The sequence below is a fragment of the Dreissena polymorpha genome, chromosome 4 (genome assembly GCF_020536995.1).
Source record: "Dreissena polymorpha isolate Duluth1 chromosome 4, UMN_Dpol_1.0, whole genome shotgun sequence".
Classification (NCBI taxonomy): Eukaryota; Metazoa; Mollusca; class Bivalvia; order Myida; family Dreissenidae; genus Dreissena; species Dreissena polymorpha.
In genome coordinates this window covers 98,830,086-98,856,907 of record NC_068358.1, presented here as the reverse complement: position 1 = coordinate 98,856,907, position 26,822 = coordinate 98,830,086, and the positions used below count along the sequence as shown (strand labels likewise).

General features: G+C 34.0%; 1 protein-coding gene across 2 annotated transcripts; it reads right to left on the bottom strand.

The window, feature by feature from the left end:
- Positions 1-723: 723 nt before the first annotated feature.
- LOC127879017 (uncharacterized) lies at positions 724-10,497 on the bottom strand. Of its 2 annotated transcripts, XM_052425604.1 has the most exons (3): positions 10,443-10,497; positions 10,051-10,107; positions 724-2,591 (listed from the first exon to the last, which is right to left on the bottom strand). In XM_052425604.1, the coding sequence occupies exons 2-3, from the start codon at positions 10,090-10,092 to the stop codon at positions 1,035-1,037; spliced, it is 1,599 nt and encodes a 532-aa protein (XP_052281564.1). In that variant the 5' UTR covers positions 10,093-10,107; positions 10,443-10,497; the 3' UTR covers positions 724-1,034. The 2 variants fall into 2 exon arrangements, with proteins under 2 accessions (XP_052281564.1, XP_052281565.1); XM_052425605.1 differs by lacking the exons at positions 10,051-10,107; positions 10,443-10,497 and adding an exon at positions 2,893-3,315.
- Positions 10,498-26,822: the final 16,325 nt, after the last annotated feature.

Here is a 26,822-nt window from a genome sequence, read left to right as displayed (position 1 = left end):
GCATATCTTGAACGTTCATGATAACATTTTGATTTACCACACTATGGGCGTTTATAAATACGGCGTATTGCGATCAGATTTGATTGGATGCGAATTCCAGATGAACTGTCTCCGAGCTGTGAAATCGATTCGTGTAATGTGTCTGCGCATGCGAGCAACGGAAAAAAATCTAGTGAAGCGTGAAATGGTCAAGTTGCATGATGCACGTGTAGTTGATAGGACACAATGTAAATGTTGCTGTTCAACATGACGGCTTATTTTTATACGATTACGGCATATGTTTGTGATATTTCCAAAATTATTGTCAGTAAAAATAACTTGTTTTATATAGGATTGTCTAATAAAACAATAAGTATTATATTGAATCAATGTTTCCTCGTTGACATAGCTAAATTCTGTTCAATTTTTTAAAATACCTAGCAAGTTGGTTGACCTTTTTTATAATTTATGGTGGACGAACCAGTTATCGAACACCTAAGAAATTAAGTTAAATTTGCAAACACTTAAAATAACAAAAACAATTTGTTTTAACAAATAACTAACAGTTCAATCATTAAATAACTTATCTGTAAAATTTTCAAGCAAATATCCGTCAAGAATTCATAACAATGATTCCTTGTTTATTGTCACCTCTAGCAGACAAAACAAAATGGCGGCCGATGTAAACATGACCTATTACCGAACAGTTCATAAATACTACTCCAGTGAATATAAACAAACATGAAACTGAACTTTTTTTTTTGAAACATGAAAATTAACAAAATTAGAAAAGCATGTAGCTTTGAACACAAAAACACAAGTCTATTCCTCTGCAATATTGTGGCAAGGACAATAGAACGGGTCATTTCTCCTAACAACATTTGTGGCTGTGCAAAACTGCAAGTGCACCCAGTGGCTACAGTTATCAAAGTCACACTTGGCCCACTTTACAAATATCAATGATACGCAGTTAGCAAGTTCTTTTGGCTGAAAGAGGCTGCATACACAACAAGTTTCATCATCATCTTCATCTTCAGAGGATTCAACATCAGTGTTTAGATGGGAGGGTCCAGGCTCTGGGTAAGTGTGTTGTTTTGTTGATTGTTTTTTTTCAGTTGTTTGTTCCTTGTTTGTGAAGCTGTTTCTTTTGTGGGCATAAGCTTCGAATGTTTGTTGGATTGTTCAGTTTGTTGCTTGTTTTTCTGTTCATTTGTTGTTTCAGCTCTTTCCCTGAGTTTCTGTTCAATTATCGGATCTGTTATTTCTTTGCCAGATGTAAATTCAAGAATGTTATTCTTTTTCTTTGCATTGTTGAATTCTTTCTTTTTGTTAATGACAACTTCTGCTTCATAGAAGAAAACATCAGGATTTCTTTCATGCATGTTTTTGTTGATTTCAGGAACAGATGGTTCAGCAACATATGGTAGCGAAGTGGTAAAATGCTCCTTGCTAACAGCTGACTCGTCAAAAGGAAAAACACCTGATTTCTTGAAGGCAGATCGAAGATTTTCCACAGACAATGCTGCTACGTATGCAGCAGATCCAAGAGGAGCAACATTGTACCTTGTTATTTTTGTAGAGGGATTTTCTCTGATAAATCTGTGACACATGGAGTTGTAGATTTTTTGAAGGGGTCCAAAACAACCCACATCAAGGGGTTGAAGGACATGGCTTGTGTGGGCCGGTAAGATGAATAGAATAATGTTATTCTTCTTTGCCCAATCCAGCACTGGAACATTTATGTGGCTTTTATGACCATCAAGCAGAACAAGGATAGGCTGTGACTTGTCCACTCTTTGCACATATCTGAGGAAATGGGTGTCCATGTAGTGTAAAAACACAGCTGAATTTGACCAGCCACTGTCAGACATACACCCTGATGACCCTTGTGTAGACCCTTGTAACAGATCTGCATTCAGGCGTTTCCCTTTGAAAACAAAGAATGGTGGAAGCTGTGTGCCTAATGCGTTTCCACATCCAATTATTGTTGTAACGCAGGACCTTGACGAAGTAACTGCTGGTGCCTTCAATGTGCCACTTATTATGAATGGTGGGGTATGCTCTGTTTGGATACCTTTTTCGTCAATGTTATAGACACACTCAGGTTTGTTGTGGAGGTCATGTTTTTCAACAACGCTCATCAAATTGTTGAAATATTCATGAACATTGGCCTCTGATGTGGCTTCAGCTCTGTAGTTGGACAGTGCCCTCGGACGAACAACTCGCAACTCAGGCCATCGCTGCTGGAAACCCTTAAACCATTTCACAGACAAAGGTTTATCATTTGGCCTTTTACCAAGGAACACTGCATAGTTTGTAGCACTTGCTACAACTTCACTGATGGTATAACCATACCCAAGGGCAGCCATTGTCTTGACATGGTCAACTAGTTTGACCTCTTCTTCCTGAGAGAAGAGTGGAGCTGGTCCGGGTTTGAGGCATTCAGGGTCAATAACCCCTTTCACACGGTCCCATAGTGTAGTATGAGGAACACCATACTGTTTTGCAACAGTTCTTACTGGCAAGCCACTGTCTTTTACTTTAAGGTATGCATTGTGAAGAGCTGTTGGTGAGTAAAGACCTCTGTGTTTAATTATCTTCTTAGGATTAGACTGAAAAAAAAGAAAAACAAACTTAACTTTATGATGATCAATTGTCAAGAAAGAAAAGCTGGAATATTTTTTCGGAACTGTGCTGTAGCTCTAAGAGCGATAATAAAACAAAGTCACATGACTATCACATGACTGTCACGTGACCCGGACTCGACGAAAAAATCTACGTCTGCTGCAACCAAAATTGCAAATTGAAATACGCTTTTTGGTGTGTAAATGCACGTTTTGATAAATGCATTCAAAAAGTAATAGCAAAAAATACATAAAACCGTGTAAATAACAATAAATGCATTTCTTTTACCTGTTTTCGGCGCATTTGTTGCAAGCTTAGTGGACAAGTAGGTCACGGACTTCATAAATGACCATTTGTTTATGGATGTGACGTCATGCGCACTTTTGCGCATGCGCATATAGAACCAAAACAAACCGTCCGATATCAGGTTCTGTTCGATAATAGGTACTTACACGATATATTATAAAGTATGCAATTTACCTATGCCTAAGTTGCTCAATTTCACATTCCACAGTGTACGATTTTATTTATTTAAATCACGTAACTATGTGTGTACCATGTCCGTTACAAAGACACTCGAGGTCTATTGGCGGACAATATGACTGCTCATACGAGTATGTGACGAAACACACCAGTTTTAACTTGACCATCTGGAATTTAAGGACAAAATTCGGATTCATGTGAAGGGTTTTTATTAACAAGTTTAATATTCTTTAAGCCTTGAACGAATCCAAAACGTATTTCGGATTGTGTATTTGTCATTTTAAATTTTAATGAAGGATCAAATAGCAATATATGTAATATAAACGATAACACACGGGCATATATGTCAGCAGCGGGCCGATTATAGACGTCCGGCCCAGCTCTGCCGTGTGTTATTGTCTAAATATGTTTATATTTGTGGCGTATTCTGAGACGTTTAGTGCTAAATCGGAAAGCTTCATAAAAAGCTTTATAATGACAAAACTCATTCAAAATGACGTTGTTATATTTGCGCTAAATATTGTTTAAATGGCCTTAAATTTTCTGTGATTTTATCCTATTTAAGTTATGAAAGCATTCACCGGTCCATTAACGTATGTTCTTTCAAATAAATAGAAGATTTTTACCTTTTCATTTCAATGAGCCGACTAATGTATTGATTTAAGGTCACTCCCTACAGCCTTGCTGTTGGCCTAGCCGTTTAAAGTGTAAGACTAACACTTAAGATGTCGTGTGTTCAATCCCCCGCATGAGCTCCGTATTTCACACAATAATGCACGGCCGTTAATCACGCGCGCCACCTCTTTTTGAGATGCATTTATAAATGGGACAATGCTACTTCCGAGGTGGCGCTCAGGCCCGGATGTTTTGAATTTAACGGAGAATTTGACAGGGTGATTAGGTTTAATATGTTTTTCAACACAGTTCGCATATTTTAAACAAAAAATAGGCAAATGTATTGCGATTCAGCGAGTATAATTACATCTAAAATTGTATAAAAACATACTATCACAACCCATTTGGAAACGTGAGAACCTTTATAAGTTGTGGCATGGCAGAATTCGTAAAAGCAAATCGATGTATTTTGCCTGTGTGACGTGCAAATTCCCAGCCAATTAAATCGCCCATTACATAAAACGATTGCTTTGAACCTGTACAAGTTAATGCGTACACAAAAACATCGGCTTCAAGCCGATCTTATAGACATATTTGCATTTTTCAAAAAGAAAGAAGGAGGTGGCGCTCAGATTAGAAGGTGACACCAATGCACATTTATAGCTATTTTAAAGTGAAATATGTTATGTTATTGTTTCTAGTATGTTTTCAGGACTTACATTATTTTTTTGTAAGTTGACTACTTCAGCACATTTGAGTCGTGTGCGTTTTTAATAAGAAAAAGTAGTTTTCTAATAATACAGAACAAAACAGAACAGAATATTCATTTTGACTTAAGCATAACAAGCTTATCGTCATATACAAATACATAAAAAAAAATACAGACATGCGTGCTGGATATAAATAATAAAAATGTTCAAATTACATACATCAATGTATAATTCACTTATCACTGGAGAGTAAGAGTGCTCTTATTACAAGTTATAATGTGACATGGAATACAACAACAACAACAACAAAGTTACATGTTACATACATGGTTAATAGCAACATGTAACGAGCATAGTACACTCAATTGTTTGTATAAGCTATAGTACTTCTTAACAAATCATGTGATAATAAACAAATTGTTTTCTTTTTTAAAAACCTTAAACAATAGATTGCTAACTTTCTAAATGTCGTTTTCTTATTACTATTTAGGAGTTAAATAAATTTAAACATACTTGGTCGCTTGTAATAGAATTTTGGAATATATTTGATTCTTTCTTCTAGGTATTGCGGACATATTAGTATGAAATGGTACTTATCTTCGATATCATTACAGCTACACATGGGGCATATTCTTTCGTTCCTGTCAATATTACTATGTCTGCCCGTTTTAATTAACAATTTATGGGATGAGAGGCGCATTTTGGCAATTATCCTTCTATGTTTAATGTCTTGATGGATTAAAACGTTCGTCTGTGTAAGATAAGAACATTTAAGAGGTATTATACAAGAAAATTAACGGTAAAATAAAACGAATCTTCATTTTTTTGGAGTTGATTGTGGGAAAACCAACATAAATGAGCCTAATTAAGATTCCTTGACCTTGGACTTTTAGTAAATTAAACATTTTTTGGATTAAGGGCCACAAATCATCATTTCAAGAAGAAGTATTATCTTATATCTATTTCGTGAATTAACATACTGTATACAAATATTGCTGTCAATGAATTATTTTGATTTGTTGCATATTAAGTTATTGTTTTTTTTAGTATTAATTTTTTGTATATATCGTACACTATATTTTATTCATGTTGGTAACTTCTTAATTGAGCTGATCACTTATATATTAAAAAACTACATCTTATTTTTATTATAGATTGTGTTTATGTTCTGTAAAATGTGAGCCTGTGTAGGTACGTTGAAAAAGAAATGAAATATACCAAATCACCTTATCTATCAAATGTATGTGATAATGTTATTGCGATACGACTGTTAATTGATACATCCTGCATTGGTGCCACCTTCTATCATTAGCGCCATCTCTTAAGCATTGGCTCCATCTCTTTTGGAAAAATGCAAAATTGCCTTATACGTCAGCAAGAAGCAAATATGTTTGTGCATGCAGCATCTAATGTTTGTTGTACGCAATCGTTTGATGCCGTTAGCGATTTAATTGGATGGAAATGTTCTCGTCACACAGGACAAGCTCATTGAAATGCTTTTTAAAACTCCACCATACCACAACTTATAAAGGTTCTAACGTTTTTAAATGGGTTGAGAATGTATGTTTCTGTACATTTTTGGATGAATCACTCTTCGCTGAATTGCAATACATTGTCAAATTTTAAAAATAATGCGAAATATGTTGAAAAACATATAAAACTAATCGCCCTGTAAAATTATCCATGAACTTTCAAAACATCACGGCCTGAGCGCCACCTCGGAAGTTACATTGGCTCATGTATAAATGCATCTAAACAAAGAGGTGGCGCGTGTGATTAACGGCCGTGTTGTAGTATGAAGACAATTAAACACCTTTTATCGTGTTTACCACAGTTTCACACCAGTTAAGTTAATCATTTTTAGAGTATAAATTTTCACTGTTATAAAAAGTACTTTATGTTTACATATTCTCGGTATATATATATTTCTGGTGATTACTTAAATTGTTCAAAAGCGATCTTCCATAAATTGCCATTTTTAGCACCAACTTTTGGAATTCTTACTTCATTGACGGTTGTCAGAGATCACTTTACGATATCGGCCGATTCATAATGTTCAGATGATTGATTGCGAAGTATTAGACATATCAAGTTCAGTGGCAACATAGCACAATAAAGAGGGTGTTAACGTGGCTGAAATATGAATGTTTCTCAATCGAGTGGCAACCGGAAATGTTTCTTTCATTCACAACACGGTTTTATCACCAGTGATTTATGGTCAAACATCTATTCTTGTAATTAGCAGTTGTAATACATTCAGTATGGAGTTAGATGTCTAGTACAATACATGGCATCTATAAAATCTTAATAAATTTTCAACAAGATGAGGTCTCTGGCATTTTATTGTTTGAATATACTATAATATTTATTTGTATACCTTTAGATAATCATCTTGAAATTCCTGGTGTGTGTTGCTTATCAAATACAGAAGATGAGATCAGAAGTTCGTATTTAACGGGGTGGAATCCGTGTCCTTATCAAACGTCTGGAAAAAACGAACTGGTTTTGTGTGTTATGTATTGTCAATGTCGGTAACGTCCAGATATTAGGGAAAACGTGTGATAAATTAGACATGTACAAAACACAAGTACATGATACGAGGTATCCATGTGCGTTAAATCGTTGTTTTTAAGGAATATTGTTCCATTGTGTATCGTTAGTTTGTATATATACCTGGAATATAAAAAGAATATGGTAGTCTGTTGAGTTGTATCGCACTAGATTATTGTCTGACATCGCATTCCAATCGCCCTGTTGGCTGGTGGAATACATCACACACTCGATATGCGTTACCGTTCGGGTCAAAACAACATAAAAGCACTACAGCTTAAACTAGATGGATGCAATTCACGGAATGTAGGCTTTCATACATAGGAATATACTTTGACGGTGGAACTGCTAATAAGACAACAAGACAGTATAGTTTATTTGCTATATGGCCACCGGCTCTTGCATATACATACACACATACAAAATCCATATAGTTATAAAACCAATACGAACACATATAACTCAATATTGGTACAGCAAAAAAAGTGTTTCAGTTAACAAAACTTTACGTTTTTTCGAAGGCATAATAAAATATACATGGCAATATTTCGTATAATGTTTTCATCACGCGATGCCATAGCGTGGGGTGATGTTTTGTAGCGGACACAAGCATTTCTACATTTTCGAATTAAAAGGATGCTAAGATCACCCACAATCGTCAAGTACAGCCATATTCCATGTATATAATGTTAATAATAACATGAAACTCTTGCAAACATATACATGAACATGTTAGACAACATCAAACGATTTTAGACCCCAAAGCTCTGAACCATATGATAAAATAAGCATAACCTTGGCATCATTAAGCTTGAAATAACAGTTATATTGCAATGGCATATATTCGTCCAAAAAAAGATATCAGCGATACAATAACGCATTTGCTTTAAAGGCCATATTTTCTGACATGTTAAACATTGACAAAGTTGATGAGAAATATACGCCTACATAATTGAACCGTTAATATATTATAATTATCATCGGCATGTTTTTAACGTTTACTTCTTGTTAATATTCAATGCAAAGTTCGTGTAAATAGCTTAATTGTTTGTGTAGTCCAGAAATAGTATCAGATGATATTGCAATATCGTCAGCGAATAGCAACATAAATATTTCAAGATCAAATGGCGTTATTTATATACCCCTTATGTGCTAGTTTTTTTTAAAGATATTCATATAAATCATTTATAAATAGACAAAACAATGTTGAATTCAAATTATAAACCCTTTCGACGTATTCAACTGGCTTTTTTAAAATCAACAAAATAAACACTTAACGTTTTACCTTTTCTATAAATATATATATATATTATTTAGTAAAGAACAATTGCGTTATCAATCGGTGAATAGCCTTTTATAAAACCGGCTTGTGAATCTGTTAGGCGCCCGTATGCTTCGGAGAAGAACGTTAATCCTTTATTTAGTTTATAAATGTATATTATACTGAAAATATCTTTAAGGGTAATACCAACTGTATTATTAGTTTATTTCACATATTCTTAAAGGTATTTTTACCAGCTTTCGTGCCAAGTGTGTTGATATGTTGTGTTTGTACGTCTATATTGCGGGTATGTTATGTGTACGGATGATAAAACGAACTACCGAAAGTCCGGGCTAAGCGAGCTACAATGTACCATACACCAATATTCGTTGCAGGCATACACGAAGCAAGGCAGGCAGACATGCATGCATGGATACATGCACACAAACACATATGCAAAAATTAGTAAACGTGTTTTAGTATTGAGGAATGTTTCCCCTGCCAAACACACTTACTGGAAAATCAGGGTAGTAAAAACATTTCAAATGTAAATAAAATAAGGTTTATACGGTTAATATTATCATTATTAACCATAATGGGGATGTACAGGGTTCCTGTTTAAAGCTTTTTCTATTGTTTTCAAATAATTTTTATCAAATGTGTGCATAGATAATGATTTCTTAATACGCACACTGACATTAACACAGTTATGCCTGAAAAACTGATAACACATATATATTTTTTGCATAGCTTTAAATACTTAAATATCTTTTTTTTGCAAATTTGGTTCAATGCCAAAATAACCATTGAAATTATCGAACATTCTTTATTAATATGAATAACTTTTACACACATTTAGGATGATAAAAATATAGGTTTGATGAAATGAGACGCAAATGTCCAAGAAATGCTAATCCCCTTATAATTCCAGGCTTTTGCTGACCTGATCAACAAAGAGACTCGCACCCCAGGGCCATACTTTGACCTCTTGTTCGTATAATTTTACTTTAAATTAATTTTGGACGCAAATTTGCTTAGTTTACTTTAAGCAATTAATGAAAATCCTTAAGAAAACAGAGGTTTATTCAATTTAAAATAACACTTAAGTATGTACAAATATATGTAACGTACCTTTGAATTTGCTTTTTACATTGTAGCAGGATCGCGAGCCTTGCGTGGTGTGTTTCTACAACAGTCGTTGACGGACAACTTAAGTTCGATAAATAACGCACGATTGAGGTAATATTGACTGACAATATAAACCAAGGAATTTCGTTGCCTTTATTATTTAATGTTGCCATTTGTTATCATAATGGTCATGAATCGATCGCAACCCCACCATTTACACAACGATACTATGCTTTTGACGATTTACTACGATGATTGCATCCCACTATCAAAAGCTACTTAATTGAATACAATATGTTATTCCTTTTTTGATTTATTACTTTATATTTTATTTCATCGTTTAAGGGCGTCGATGTTTAGTTGCGGTATCTCTACAGTCGTTAACACAACGTTCTAACAAATAACCAATTTCCACAAAATGTGGCAAGTAAGCCTATACCTACGTAATATCGGCAGTACGTAACCTTTCGAGTAGTTTATTGTGACAACGAGCATCACATAGATCCGTTTAATGTTTCACTAAGATTTGCGGTCCTTCAATGTTAAATAGTTCCATACTGGTTCCGTACGATGTATGCGAGACAAATACGTACATGAACGTTAGCTAGAAAATGTTGAAGAAATATTCTTTAAAGACTTAACGTTAACTGACTGCACATATGTGACAAAGATGATACCGACTTACTGTTTGTATATTACCGTGTGTAAACCTTCTGAGAGCTTTGTGTCGGTCCGGCCCATTGCTTGTGTTTGACGCTGTAGAATATACGTACACATGTTTGAAAACGCAATTCTAATGTATGATTTAATACATTGTTAGCGGTAAGCACCTATAATAAAAACGATGTTCACAGCTGTATCTGTTCTTTGTAAAATGGCGTTGGCAATGCTTTACATTTCAAATACACCTAGCGTTCCGACACTACCCCGATGTAATGTTAAATGTTGTCAATTAAATTTTCAAATTAACGACTTTGGATTATTCGATATATATTTCATTTCAAACGTAATCGTTTATTTGATGGAAACTTGTGCAAAATAGTTTACATTACGTAATAGATACTCTTATATTCATTAGCACCAATACAAACCTGCTTTTTCAGTCGGACAAACGCATGTTTATCGCGCCGTCATGACTCTTCTTCATATTGATCGAACAATTCGTGTCAGTAACCTAACATACATGTAATTAGATATTTGAAGTTATCAGTATTAGTTACAAACAAGCATGTAATGTTACACCTGAATATAACAAATTGTTGCTTAAATCGACTTGAACACTTGTCAAATCTATTAACAGTGGTCCGTTACTTTATGCAATAATCATGAAGAGAAGTGGCATGTTATACTTGCATAATAGTATTGAATTGTAGTAGATTCAGAAATACATACTTGTTCCATACAATCATACAATTCTTAACCCTATTTTTCTTCTAACAAAAATAGCACTGTTAAAAAAACACTATCAGATTATGGTCCTCGAATAGTGAGTCTGACAATCTATAATGACCCAATACACATACTATCAAGTGCACATATAGGCATACGTTGAGATTAGTTGTTGCACACAACCGTTTACCTGAGTTTTCTAATAAAACAAATACACAACGCAGCTATACAGTGGGTCACATAAATTGCCTAGATACGTGACCATAAAGGACTAATTTAAAGCTCTTCAAACGTCTATATAGGATGCATCCTTTCGGGCGTTTTTTCTTCCAACAAATGTCGCCGTTTTCTTTATTGCCTGGTCATTTTTTGTTTAATTAAAATCATCTGTTCACGAATAACAAGAAGGACGAGCGTTCTCAATACATCAGAGTCCACAAAGGTGACCTCGACCGAGTCATGTTGTCCTAGTTTTGTATATAATCCGTAAGGTCGATTGCCGCTGACGATCTCGTTGATAATATGCGGTATGATATTTAAACGGCTTTAACTCCTGCCTCATAAAATATGACAAAAGTTGTTTATGTGGAATCACATATCATCCTCAATATTACATATATTTTGCGCAAGGGTAGAAATCATATATATTGCAGAACATTTAATTAAACTAAAACATGAGCCATGTGGTTTAATATTGGAATTCGCATGACATTTCATTTTTAATAAAAATTCAAATTAATACAAACATAGGTATAAAGTTTTGAATTACATTACGTCAATAGACGCTAGTTGCTTTACTTATAAGCATAATACAAATACACATGTCGTTTAGACAGACTTTGATAAACCATTTCTAATATTTCCACAGAAGACTGACCTTTTTTAACATAGATTTTTTTAATTAAACGACATATTTCATAAGCCAAACTGCATTAATTGACATGTTCATTAATGGTTCAATTAATAGTTATTTTAAGAACACTGTTGATTTTGAAGAAGCATTTGATTTGGTTAATCACTCTGTTCTACCACATGGACTTACTTTTTCGGCGTATCTGTCTAAGCCAGCTTTTCACTTTACGTGACCTTTGTTAGCGTTCAATAGAAATCAAATAAAACTTCCCGCGGCTATATACAAATGAATACACTTTATTGGCTGCATTGGCTGATCTGAGCACTTTACACAGAACATTGGCAACACAACCGCGTTCTTGTATTAAAGCATGTAACACTGATCACTGAAGGGGATGCGGACTTCTATTTGGTGAGAATAATTTGGAATTTATAACATGTTTTTTCTTAGTTTACGAAGCATTATAGCATTAATCACACGTCTTTAAAATCAAAAGAAGCTGAAGTTTACATGCCGTAAAGGGGCGATCACTAAAACGCATAGGTCACATAACCCCAAACCGGAACTCCTGTTTACAGGGTTACATGCAGTCAATTTGATATATAGCACACATTGTTCAGTGAATGCTGCCTATGATTTGTAAAATAGAATGCAAATGGTTGTTTTTGGTATTTATTTGAAGGTATATTTGTAAGCAATAAGAAAAAAAAGCCATTTTTGTGCTCTACTTTTTCTGTTGATGGTTCCCGGCTTTGAAAGTAGGTCATACTATTTAAGCACAAAATGGTCGCCTGCACAGCTGTCAAACCGATTTGCCTATTCTAAGGTGAATATTTTCAGTTACAACGTATAGAATTCAATGACATCCATTTTTTTCAAAAGATTATGCATTTATCTTTCTAATGATGTATGATGATATAGTGGGTCATTGCTTGATCATGGTAAAAATTGATATCCAACATCAACTATTTTATATGTAATATAGAAGGAAATTAATTGCGCATGCGTTACCCAAACGTAAAAACGACGATCAAGATAAGGTTGGAGGTTACATTACGCTAATTCCGATCTGGGTCGAAATCTCTTTCCGAGCCACGTTTTCAGCAAAACATCGATATTTAAGAATCAATTATTTATTTTAAACATCAAACATTAAAATTAAAACAACGAAACAATAATAAACACCATAATAACGGACACCAATCACCGTCTGCATGGTCCTTCTTTGTTCATATCGTATGCATTTTTCAAAGTTACCAACCGTTATAATGTAAATTGTCTGCGTTTCCCGTATGCGTTTTAGAGAGACCCCGAAACTGTGCAGTGTTTAGTGAGACCCACTAAATTTGTAAACAGCGTAGTAATACTCGTCAACGTCTTATGTAAAAAAAAATAGTAATAATTTATACTAGTGTTTGTCTATTGCAATATTTATGTTACTGATATGTAAATTAAACGTGTAATTACTATTAATCGCTACAAGTGGCATCATAATCATAAAAAAAACATCATAAAGACATTAGTAGTTTGTTTGACACTTTTTCCTCTACCGGTATAATGCAGCAGGTGGGGTATCGAATTTATTAAACAAAATTTAGATTGGAAAACTGGTTTAGTACCTACCTACCAGTTTACAGTTAGTTCGTCACGCATGACTGAACAGTCTAATTGTCGAATTACCTACCAAACAACAGTGTGACAAGCAATTGAAATTCAGACAATAGGTACAATACGGTACACTACGACAGAAGATCAGTCGAGGGTGACCGAGCCAGAGCATTGTTTTTCTTTTATCGTGATTGTAGTGATTAAAGTAAAAGTAAAATCACGCGGTTATGACTACAAACAATGAATAAAAGACCCCATTCATCAACAGCAAGTGAAAGTGCTTTAACAGACGATAGCCGTTTAGAACCATCAGTTTTTGAAACACCCGTAGCATCAAAGCAAAATAAGAGACATAATAAAAAGACAAAGACCGACAAAGCTATATCAAACCAGAAAAGCCTGACTGATTTCATGACAAGTAAAGAAACGGAAATGCCAGCAGATCAATCGCAATCATCGATCGAAAAGCGCTTAAAAGAGATCAGCTCAAAATTGTCAAATGTACTCACAAAAGATGACAGCTTAATCATAAAAAATATCATAAGGGGAAACGCTCGAAGAACTTAAAGAGAAACTTCTGGGCTCAATCGAAGGGAATATGTTCGAACAAGCAAAAGAGGTCGAGTCGCTCAAACAACAAATCGAGGAAAAAAATCTTGAAATTGACTTGTTAAAACAAAAAGAACAATCCTCAGAGAAAGCGCATGAGGCCAGTCTTAACGACCTGGAACAGTACGGTCGACGAAACAGCGTCCGAATTACTGGCCTTCTGAATGACACCGAAAACCAAACTTCAAATGCCGTTGCTGAACAATCGGCTAATCTGATAAATCAAAAATTGGGAATACGTATAGAATATAGAGACATTGATGTGGCACATAGGCTCGGCAAATACATTCACAATAAAAACAGACCAGTAATTGTTAAATTTGTGAGACGCCAGACAAAAATAGACATCATGAAAAGAGCGAAATTACTAAAGGGCACAGGGATTTTCATCAATGAAGATCTTACCAAAAAAAAATGCCGAGGTTCTTGCGTCGCAACGCCTGAAAGAGCCTACGCTTATAGACAGAGCATGGTCCTACGAAGGGAAGTTGTTTGCTAGATTTAGAGGCAGTGACCGACCTGAGCAAATAAAATCTAACCAATATCAGACTTGGCTTAGTAAGCCGTGGCCAGGAAAGGACAACACCTCGTACGCCAGGAAGGTGTCATCAAGCGACAGAAACGTCCCGTCATCAACACAGAAAATGTAACAGCGATGGTGCTCAAATAAGACTGAGATATAAATCTACATCTCATTAAAAATCGACAAAAATACATATATGTTTATTTATACATAACCAATTGTAATAAACTTAGGTATAAGAACAACACAAAATTGTATGCATATCCTATCGTAGTAAACTTAGGTAAAAGAGCACAACACTTTATACATAACTTATTATAATAAACTGAGGTAAAAGACACAAAATAGTAGCATAAGTCAACAAACAATATTATTTAAAAATATATACAGATATGCCTTGGTAACATACTTCCGGACCAAAACGTCAAGTAAAGTTGTATATTGTATTTGTATAGAAAGCAACTGTACAATATATTTAATTTCATCACTTATCACTGTGTTTCTCATAGTTTGCTTTTTTCAGAAGCAGATTTTTTTATTAAAAGAACTGCGTTCGTATTAATTTACAAATGCATATCACTTATTACTGTGTTTTCTCATAGTTTATTATTTTCAGAAGCAGATTTTTTTATTAAAAGAACTGCGTTCTTATTATTTTAAAAATGCATATAACAGTATATGGATTTAATGTATTTTGTGTGCATTTCTCCCCGGTAGATCTGCACCTTCTTTGATTATATTTGTTTATATAGCTCATAGACAACTATCCAGACACCTACTCATGTTAAATAACAGAACTTCCACGTTCAAGTCAATCAAGTTAAGAGTAAAACAACCATTCTGTGTTGAGGATAATTATTTTGTCAATTTAGCTGTACATATTTACGCATTTCCTGTGTTGAGGATTATCGTTTTGTACATTTTAGCATGTTTACTTATTTTTTATCCTAGACATATAACACCTACATTGTTATAATTACGCACTTAAGAACATTGATCTATATTTATATATGAAGCGTATGGGGCTTAGAATATATGTATTACAAAAATACAAAAAAATATATGCTACACATACAAGTGTGTGTAGTCAGTATATTGTATTTTGCTATACAATTTAACTTCACGTATGTTGTCAATTAACATCTTTCTAAGCCGGGCAACAGATTTTTGTAATCCTCTTGTTAATAAAATTTAAAATATTTCCCACGCTCACACACACGCATGTACACAACCAGCACACACACATGCACACACGCATACGAGCACGCACAATCCCGCACGCGAGCTCGCGCACACGTACGAACGCGCGCTCGCACAAACACAAACCATACACAAACAAGCACACATACACACACGCGCGCACGAACCACGCACACGGACACACATTCACACACACGCGCATACACACACATACTTGAATCCGCGCGCACACTCCTTGACACGAACAAGCACAACACACGCGCATTACACACGCGCGGAACACACGCACACACACCCGCACGCACAAACACACATACACACACGCTCCGAATCATCCCCCACACAATTTGTATTGTCATATTATTATTATTATAAGTTACCATACAATCAACGGTGTTATATATATATACGGTTTGTTTTCTCAATCACTATTTGAAGTAGTTTGTGTATTTCCATTATACTGAAGTGCGCTTTCTATGCCTCTCATGAACTGTGATTTAAGATATTTATCCATATCTGTATTAACATATGTAAGGTATATATTGTATATACTCTACAAATCCACTTCACTTATGTTGTCAATTAACCTCTTTCCAAACAGGACAACATATTTTTGTAATCTTTTTTGTTAATACAATTTACAATATTTATAGAGAGTAAGACGCTCATAATTTTTGTTACAATAGTATAAACACATCTGGTGGTAAGTCTAGTTCATTTTTTTTCGGAACTAGATTAACTGTAGGCCAGATACAGGCAAAGCGAGAATACAAGAGTAACATTCCAAAGGTACAAAATGCTTAAAAACTTTTCCTTATCAATCAAAAACGTATGAATGTCCGTCACTCGATCTAATTAGTTTTTCGTTTTCGTACATTGTTAGATCGACAATGCGACGGACATAAGAATGTACTCGTGTATATGTCTCTTGATCTCAACACATTTCGTGTAATTTTGAAATGTGCTTAACGTCTCCTAGATAACATATTACTAAAACGTGTACTGATTGCATTAATTGTGTTTAACAATAAATGAGGATATACAGATATATTCAATAGATGATTTCAAATACAATAGTTGCATAGATTCTTTTTAACTATCATGAACCTCTTAACAAATAATAACACAACAAATGTTTGTATCAGGATAACTTTTTTGTCATTGCAATAGTCTTGCTATAGTCGTTATTGTAACATAAGCTTATTTATTATTATAACGTGTCTTACGAGATACATGTACTCACAGTGAAAAATAATAATACAGCGAGAAGTTTGAAACACATGCATGTATACACACATACACTCAAACGTATACAAACACACAAAACACACGCGCGCACTCAACCGCAGACACACGCGCATCCGCATACGCGCACACATGCATACGTACACACACAAACACACGCACTAGCGCACACACCCGCACAACCGCGTGTTTTTACACAACTAGCACACATACACATACGCGCGCGCTCGCTTGCGCACACACAAGTGCGCACACACGCATACAAACACACAAAACACACGCGCGCACTCAACCGCAGACACATGCGCATCCGCACACACGCGTCCTTTTTTCTTTTTACACAACCAACACACGCACACATACACATACGCGCGCGTTCTCGCGCGCACACACGCATGCGTGCACGCATACACACGCACTCGCGCACACACCCGCACATCCACGATTTTTTTACACAACTAGCACACACACACACACATACGCGTGCGCTCGCTCGCGCGCACACACACAAGTACGCACACACACGCATACATGCACACACACACGCGCGCTCGCGCACACACACGCACACTGGCTCAGGAACCCACAACTGTACACAAACAAGCACACACGCGCATACACATTCACACACACGCGCATACACACACACACACACACACACACACACACACACACACACACACACAAACCCGTGCGCACACTCATTTACACGTGCATGCACAACACACGCGCATAAAACGCGCACGCAACACGCGCGCACACACCCGCACACACAAACACACACGCACCGAACCACCCTCCACACACGATCAAGAAGTTATTATTATTATTATTATATTATTATTATTATACGTTACCATACAATCTAACGTTTTATATGTGTACTTTTTGCTTCTCAGATCACTATTCGTCTATCAGTTTGTGTATTTTCCAGCCAACGGAAGTACGCTTTTTTGTGTCTCTATTGGGGACTTGTCGTTTTATTGTTGTTGTTTTTTCTCATTATTGTTATTCTTTTTCATTTCTTCTTTTTCTATGGAAAATTTATCTGTTTGTATCCATAATTTTTGTTTTCTATTTTTGTTTGCATATGTAGACATCTTATGTCTTATAGTAGAATCTAACTGGACATATTTTAAAATAGAAACTTACTGGACAAACACACACAAATTATCATTTATATCACCCACCACTTTTTTAAATGATTAAATTATGTACTCTAAATGTTAAAGGGCTAAACAATAAAGACAAACGCATAAAAATTTTCAAATGGTTAGACGAAAAAAATAATAGTATATGCCTATTACAGGAAAGTCACTTAACACATACTTTAGCACAAACCTTAAAAGATGAATGGGACGGAGACATCTATCTTAGTGGACAACATACTAATAAACAAGGCATTGCCTTTCTGATAAAAAATAATATAGGGATCACAGTCGATAACTTTAATGAAATAATAATTGGCAGACAAGCAAGTATAGATATCAAAATACACGAAACACAATTAATATTAATCAACATTTACGGCCCTAACATAGATGATCCGACATTTTACGAAACATTACAATCCTTTATAATTAATAATCAAGATAAAAACATTATAGTCGGTGGTGATTTCAATACTGTTCTTAACCCATTATTAGATCAAAGAAAGGGAAACCTTTATACTCATCCTAAAAATAGAAACATTTTAAATAACATACTTGAAAACTACAATATGATAGACATATGGCGCACAGTTAATCCCAACGAAAGCAAATACACCTGGCACTCAAGCACAAAACCAACAATATTTTGTAGATTAGACTATTTTTTAATATCAGAGTCACTTTTATTGAAACATGTAACATAAAACCAGGATTTATGACTGACCACTCTCTAGTTGAATTTAAACTGCACAAAATACAACCTGAAAGAGGCCCAGGATACTTTAAAATTAACAACAGCATCTTATTGGATACACAATATCAAACACAAATAAAACAGGAAATATTGAATACAGTTCAAAATAATAAAGATGCAAACCCAAACACCTTATGGGAAGTAATTAAAGGAAATATACGTAACACAACAATTAGATACACATCATTTAAACAAAAAGAAACATACAAACTTGAAACTGAAACCATCAAAACCATTGAAACACTTGAAAAACAATTGCATCAAACCAACACAAATGATACCACCGACATTGAAAATGAAATAACATTAAAAAATCAAATATTAGATGGAATCTATCATACACATCTCAATGGAATAATACTAAGAGCGCGTGCACAGCATGTTGAACACAATGAAAGAAATACAAAATACTTCGCAAACATTGAAAAACGTAGAAGTGAACAAATAACTGTTCACAAATTAGTAGTCAATGGCAAAGATATAACAAACATAACTCAAATACTAGAAGAACAACGTTTATTTTTCGAAACCCTCTATAAACGAAAAAATGTTGAAAATAACACCCTTTTTAAAAATACACATCACGCTTTAAACCAAGAGGAAAAAGAACTGTGCGACGGATTGCTTAATGAATATGAATGTGGATTAGCCCTAAAAGAAATGCAAAATAACAAAAGCCCAGGATCTGATGGCATCACAATCGAATTTTATAAAATATTCTGGAATGATATAAAAACCTATCTAATTAATTCACTTACCTATTCATTTAACAACGAAAACTTAACTACGCTACAAAAACAAGGTATAATATCACTTATTCCAAAACCTGGAAAAAAACTTAGAGTCCTTATCAAACTGGCGCCCGATTAGTTTACTAAACAATGATTATAAAATTGCAACTAAAAGTATAGCAAACAGAATAAAAAAATATTACCATCAATCATTTCAAAATCTCAATCTGGTTTCATAAAAGGACGTTACATTGGTGAAAACGTTCGTCTTATCCAAGAATGCATAAACTATTTCAACAATTCAAACAATCCTGGTCTAATATTCTTTGCAGACTTTGAAAAGGCATTCGATTCGCTTGATCATTCATTTATGTTCTCTTGCTTAGAAAATATGAACTTTGGTGAAAGTCTCATTCAATGGGTCAAACTATTCTATACCGATATTAACAGTATAATGATTAACAATGGCTTCTTTTCAAACAGTTTTAACATCGAACGAGGGGTTCGACAAGGATGTCCACCCTCATCATCGCTATTTATTATTTGCATCGAGTATCTATCACATCACATCCAATCAAATACACACATAAAAGGCATATCACTAGAACCTGATGAAGATATCAAATAGTCCCTATTTGCTGACGATGCGACTTATTTTTTAAAGGACAATTACGATTCTTTCCATAACCTTATAGAGTCACTAACCCTTTACGGAATGACATCTGGTCTTAAACTAAACAAAAGTAAATGTACTGTGCTACGAGTAGGTAAATCAAAACAAAGTAATGTCCTATATAAAAAAGAAATGAAATTTAATTGGACATCCGAGGAAGCCACAACGTTAGGAATTACTTTCACAAATAATGAAAAGGATATAGTTCTTAAAAACATACCACCTAAATTACAGAATTTTAAAAACTGCTTAAAATCATGGCATCACCGTAAACTTACACTTATCGGAAAAAAACACAGTATTGAAAACGTTTGCACTTCCTAAATTAATTTATGTATTAACAGTTCTCCCAAATCCACCAAATGATGTTATTAACGATATAAAATCAGCAATATTTAATTTCATATGGGACGGTAAGCCTGATAAAATAAAACGAACTCAGTTAATTCAATCTGTAGAAAATGGAGGTATCAAATTAACGAACATTGACTCATTCTTGAATGCAATCAAATGCAGCTGGGTTAAAAGATACCTAGATAATACCAATACAAGTAAATGGAAATTATTCTACCAGAAAATCCTAAAAAAATATGGTGACTCCTTACTCTTTGAATGCAACATAAGCAATACTATCTTACATGAAATTGCAAACGAAAACATATTTCTGTCTGATGTTCTATTAGCATGGAGTGATGTCACTCATAACCTAGAAACCCAAACCAACAGTAAAATTATTTTATGGAACAATAAAGACATAACTTTAAACAATAAGACGTTTTTCTATAAAGATTGGTTTGAACGAAGCATTAAATTTGTCGACCAATTATATGACTACAGAATTAAGGATTTCTACTCTTTTGGTGATATATGCTACATATACGGAATACCTTCAAATAATTTTCTGAAGTACTACACACTAATCAAAAGCATACCCATATATATTAAATCTTAAATCAATACAAATAATACACCATGTACTCAAACAACATTCGTAGAAAACATACTTGGAAGAAAAAACAAACCTAATAAAATATTGTACACACTACAAATTAAAAACCCTACAGAAAACTCCAAAACCCAAAATAAATGGCAAGTCCTTTTCGGAGAACATGAACTTAATTGGAAACACATATTTACCATGCCATATAAAGCAACTATTGAAAGCACACTGAGAAATTTTCAATATAAATACATCCATAGAATTATAGCTACAAATAAATATCTCTTTAAATGCAAATTATCTAACTCAAATCTGTGTGACTTCTGCGGTGAAAACATCGAAACTATAGAACATCTTTTTTGGGAGTGCAAACACATCCAGCCTATTTGGAATCAATTAGTATCTTTTCTTGAACAACAGCAACTAAACGTTAAACTATCTTTCTTAAATGTAAGTTTCGGAATTTATTCATTGAAATCAATAGACTGTAATAATATTGTGAATTGTATTCTTATATTGATGAAATATTTTATCTTTAACATGAAGTACAAAAAACAAGTACCAAATTTTAATTGTTTTGTCCATAGTCTTAAACTAAAAATCCAGATTGAGAAAGAAATAGCCCTCAGTAATGACACATTACAAATCTTTGAGCAAAAATTGAATCGGATTAAATTCTCATAATGTTTGTCCACTTATATATACATTTCACTCTAATGTTAGTTTATCTTTCTAAAATATTTGTGTATATTTTTTTCAATCTTATATGATCATTGTGAATATACAAAAAACACACAAGTCCAGCCAGTATGCTTTCTTCCGACTTTATACAACTCATCATTTTTCATAACTATTCTTCTGTTGTTCTTTTTTTTCTCTTTAGAAAAAATATATATTAGCATATATTGTATAACATGTCTGAACTTTATTGCTTTGTACAATCACTATGTTGTATGATCATATACATGTATACATTGTATGTATTATATTGAATAAAAAAAAATTGTTATGGAACTGTATTTCCTCACATTTAATTTATGCCGGTGTACTGCGGTTGTGTATTGCGTATCAAACCCAAGAAAGAATCGACGATTGCTGAAGATTTTTTCATTTCAAGATGAAAAGAATAATTAATTAAAGATTTCACAAAGCGCATATTATATCTAGTTCTTCGGATTGTCAATGTACAGTCCAGAGCTCTGGCTGCCATTATGTTTTTCGGTTGCAATTTAATTCAAACACCCGATTGATTGACGATGTTGACCTAATTCTTGATTATTTGCTATATTCCAGTTCGGCAGTTGGTTTACGGAAGTTTCGTAATACTGCAGTTTCGTCCCACTGAATTTACTGTAGAAAACGGGTAGAGTGTTCGTCACAATGGTAATATATAGGTGTGAATAATACAGAGAAACTTTAGCGCCTTTGATTGACACCTTTCTTCGATGTTTAAACAACAGTTTTTTTGTGCTGTTCTGTTCATTAATTAAATACATTTAAACTCAATAAACGGTATAATATTATACATGTACTCATATATTTACATTTCACAACACATCCATTTATTTGTAAACAATATTACACCTAACATAAATACTCACATATAAAACATAAAGACATAATCAAATACAACACAAATTCACAATACATTTAAATACGCGGCCTATAAGGCATACATGATAAACTCAAGCACAAGCATTGTACACCCGATGTTTTACAATGATCCATTCGTTGACCTCTATTATTTTCCCTATATGTAAATGATTTTCCCATAATGTTTAGTGAAAATCCAATGTGTATGTTTAAGACATCGATAAGATAAAAAGAGACTATATACAGATATAACACGTTCACAAAACTCATGTCAGAAATATGAGTTTCTTTCATGCGTTAATACTACCGCTAACAATCAAAAGGCAGAATAACATCTTTATAATAAATTATGTATTCTTTTTTTATTTACTGCTATGACACTTAGTTGCAATATTTCAACTCTCAGCTTTATAACCCAATGGTTAGCTGAGAGTTGCAATGCGCCGTCTCTTGCCCATGGGTGCAAAATTTAATCAACGATGCATGGGTTAAGGAACACTGAAACTGAAACTGATCAAAGTTTACCTGTCTTAACCACAAACTCATACAAATGGTACCATTAAAGCAATAAATAATTGCTTTTTATTGACTTAATTTTGCTTTCGTACGCCATATTGGAAAATTGACCCAATATTGGTTAGGTCGCAGTACACCAATATTTTGCACGTCGGGTTATGTGTTGGAGCCTATAAAGTCGATAACAATGTGGTATTCGATACAGAATACACTGTTTTAAATTTAAATATAAAAATGTCAGCGAGAAAAGTGTGCTGAAACATCGTCGTGTTTTTATAGGGTGCATGCAAAGGATAACATCCGTAGGTTGCCATTCAGGTAAATTTAATATGTTTATGAAGTTTATTCACTATTTTCCTCAATTTGTTTCGAACGAAGTCTGTTTAGTGAAGCGATCGGATTCTCTGCGCCCACGTTATGAAGGGGTGCATATGGACTGACAGAGCCGCCATAGCAAAAATTATCAAAGGCTCTGGCAGTCCGTTTATATGGACTACTATGACACTCAAACATCAAGATGTTAATAAGTCGAACAATGTTAGCCGACGCTGACACGCTTGTTCGTGGTCGTTGATTGGACTTAACATTTATGTAAATCTGTATAAACAGATCAACACGATCTGCAATAATTTTTCAGATAACTTAACTAAATTATTATTCTCGTTTATTTCTTAATCAGCGTTAATTACAACCCTACAACCTAAATTTTAATATAGACTGTAAGTGTTTTGTTTATAAAGTGTTGTATATATTGTCATGTATTGCATGTGCAATTGGTCAACTGCTATAAATAAACGACTAGCGGTTATTAATAATGACTACTCTCATGATGATGAATCTTGATTTTATTTGTCCTATACATTGTGATTATTTCTGTAGTTTGAGTTTGGCTAGCCATCAGCCGGTCATAACCCCCATTTCTATGTATTGGCCGTTCCAGGGCGATGACCAAGGCTTTAAAAATGAGCCATACTCGGTGAAAAGGGGGTTTCATGCATGTGTGTGAAGTGTCGTCCCAGATTAGACTATGCAGTCCGCACAGGCTTATCGGGGAAGACACTTACCGCCTTTACTTATTTTATTTATTCTTTTTTTTTTATATTTAATATAATACATGCAATGTATACATGTTTATGATCATACAACAAAGTGATTGTACAAAGCAATAAAGTTCAGACATGTTATATAAGATATGCTAATATATTTACTTTTTTGGTTTCATTAAGATTAAAACAAAAAAAGAACAAAAAAAATGGGTTAATATGTTTTTCTTTGGTTGTTTGTGATAGGTGTTTTTTTAAGAGAAAAGAAAAGAACAACAGAAGAATAGTCATGAAAAATGATGAGTTGTATAAAGTGGGAAGAAATCATACTGGACTTGTGTGTTTTGTTGTATATTCTCAATGATCCTATAAGGTTGAAAAAAAATATACAAAATTATTTTAGAAAGATAAACTAACATTAGAGTGAAATGTATATAAGTGGACAAACATTATGAGAATTTAATCCGATTCCATTTTTGTTCAAAGATTTGTAATGTGTCATTACTGAGGGCTATTTCTTTCTCAATCTGGATTTTTAGTTTAAGACTATGGACAAAACAATTAAAATTTGGTACTTGTTTTTTGTACTTCATGTTAAAGATAAAATATTTCATCAATATAAGAATAAAGTTCACAATATTATTACAGTTTATTGATTTCAATGAGTAAATTCCGAAACTTACATTTAAGAAAGATAGTTTAACGTTTAGTTGCTGTTGTTCAAGAAAAGATACTAATTGATTCCAAATAGGCTGGATGTGTTTGCACTCCCCAAAAAGATGTTCTATAGTTTCGATGTTTTCACTGCAGAATTCACACAGATTTGAGCTAGATAATTTGCATTTAAAGAGATATTCATTTGAAGCTTCAATTCTATGGATGTATTTATATTGAACATTTCTCAGTGTGCTTTCAATAGATGCTTTATATGGCATGGTAAATATGTGTGTCCAATTAAGTTCATGTTCTCCGAAAAGGACTTGTCATTTATTTTGGGTTTTGGAGTTTTCTGTAGGGTTCTTAATTTGTAGTGTGTAAAATATTTTATTCGTTTTGTTTTTTGTTCCAAGTATGTTTTCTACGAATGTTGTTTTGAGTATATGGTGTATTATTTGTATTGATTTAAGATTTAATATGTATGGGTATGCTTTTGATTAATGTGTAGTACTTCAGAAAATTATTTGAAGGTATTCCGTATATGTAGCATATATCATCAAAAGAGTAGAAATCCTTAATTCTGTAGTCATATAATTGGTCGACATATTTAATGCTTCGTTCAAACCAATCTTTATAGAAAAACGTCTTATTGTTTGAAGTTATGTCTTTATTGTTCCATAAAATAGTTTTACTGCTGGTTTGGGTTTCTAGGTTTTGAGTGACATCACTCCATGCTGATAGAACATCAGACAGAAATATGTTTTCGTTTGCAGACTTAACTTGAAATTTGCTTTGAATAGACTTTCGTTAAACCAAAAATATCATAAAAGAGGAAAATGTCGTTCCTGATTTGCCCCTGCGGACTGCACAGGCTGATCTGGGACGACACTTTATGCATATGCAGTAAAACCCTTTCTCTCAGAGCACGTCCAAAATGCATAATGTTAAATGTCTTACTGTATGTTTTGTACAGGCTATTGGCTTACAAGAAAAATATGAGCGGACAAGAATTTCTGAATGATTCTGGGGTTTATTTTTCTGTATAAGAACAAAAGATCCCATTAACCACTGCCATTTACATCGGATAAGATATACACGTTTAGTTTATCTTAGTTCATTTGAAGTAGACGTCAAAATTGAACGAATAAAAAGTTGTCTCCAAACCATCGATTTGAATGCGCATAGAATACTTTGTATTTTCTGACAAACATATTAAATTGTAAAATGATTATTATGATGTTATTAAAGGTCATTACTGGGAAAATCCGCAGACTATCGAAACGGCGTATTAAATTTGCAAATGTTATATTGGGAAGTAATATAAATTCAATATATATATCAGCATGCAATCAATCAAAACCATTTCAATTGCTTTCAATTAAAGTATTTTAAAATAGTTTGGACGTTTGGTAATTTTTTAAATGTAAGAGCGATAAATTGTGCTTTAGTGAACGAAAAACTATAGCCATTAACTGCGAACTCAAGATTCTTTGATGACATAAAGACTATGACAGCCATCAACAGTATCTAATAACCAATCAACTCCGTATATCACACAATGTCAAATCCAATAGGCATGGTGGTCACGACTATAAGGGTCGTGTTTGTGAAAGGGGGTTTAATAAATGTGCGTAAAGTGTCGTCAAACTTTCCGCCTTAACTGTATTTTGCTAAGAAAAGACTTTCTTTAAACAGAAAATATCATAAATTGTCATAAAAGCGGAAAATGTCGTCCCTGATTAGCCTGTGCGGACTGCCCTTTTCACAGAGCACGGATCATATATTTGGGCACAAACGTACAAACCATGCGTCTCAGAAGTATTGCAGAAGGAGATCGTTCGCGCTCACATTCCTTTGTAGACAGCAACTGATTCCAACTAATCTTCGCGGCGTGACTTCTTTTCGATTTAGATTTGATGGCTTAAAGCATCCGTAATTGTCAGTTCAAAAGGAACAATTGCCTCAACGCAAGCATTAGAAACTGTC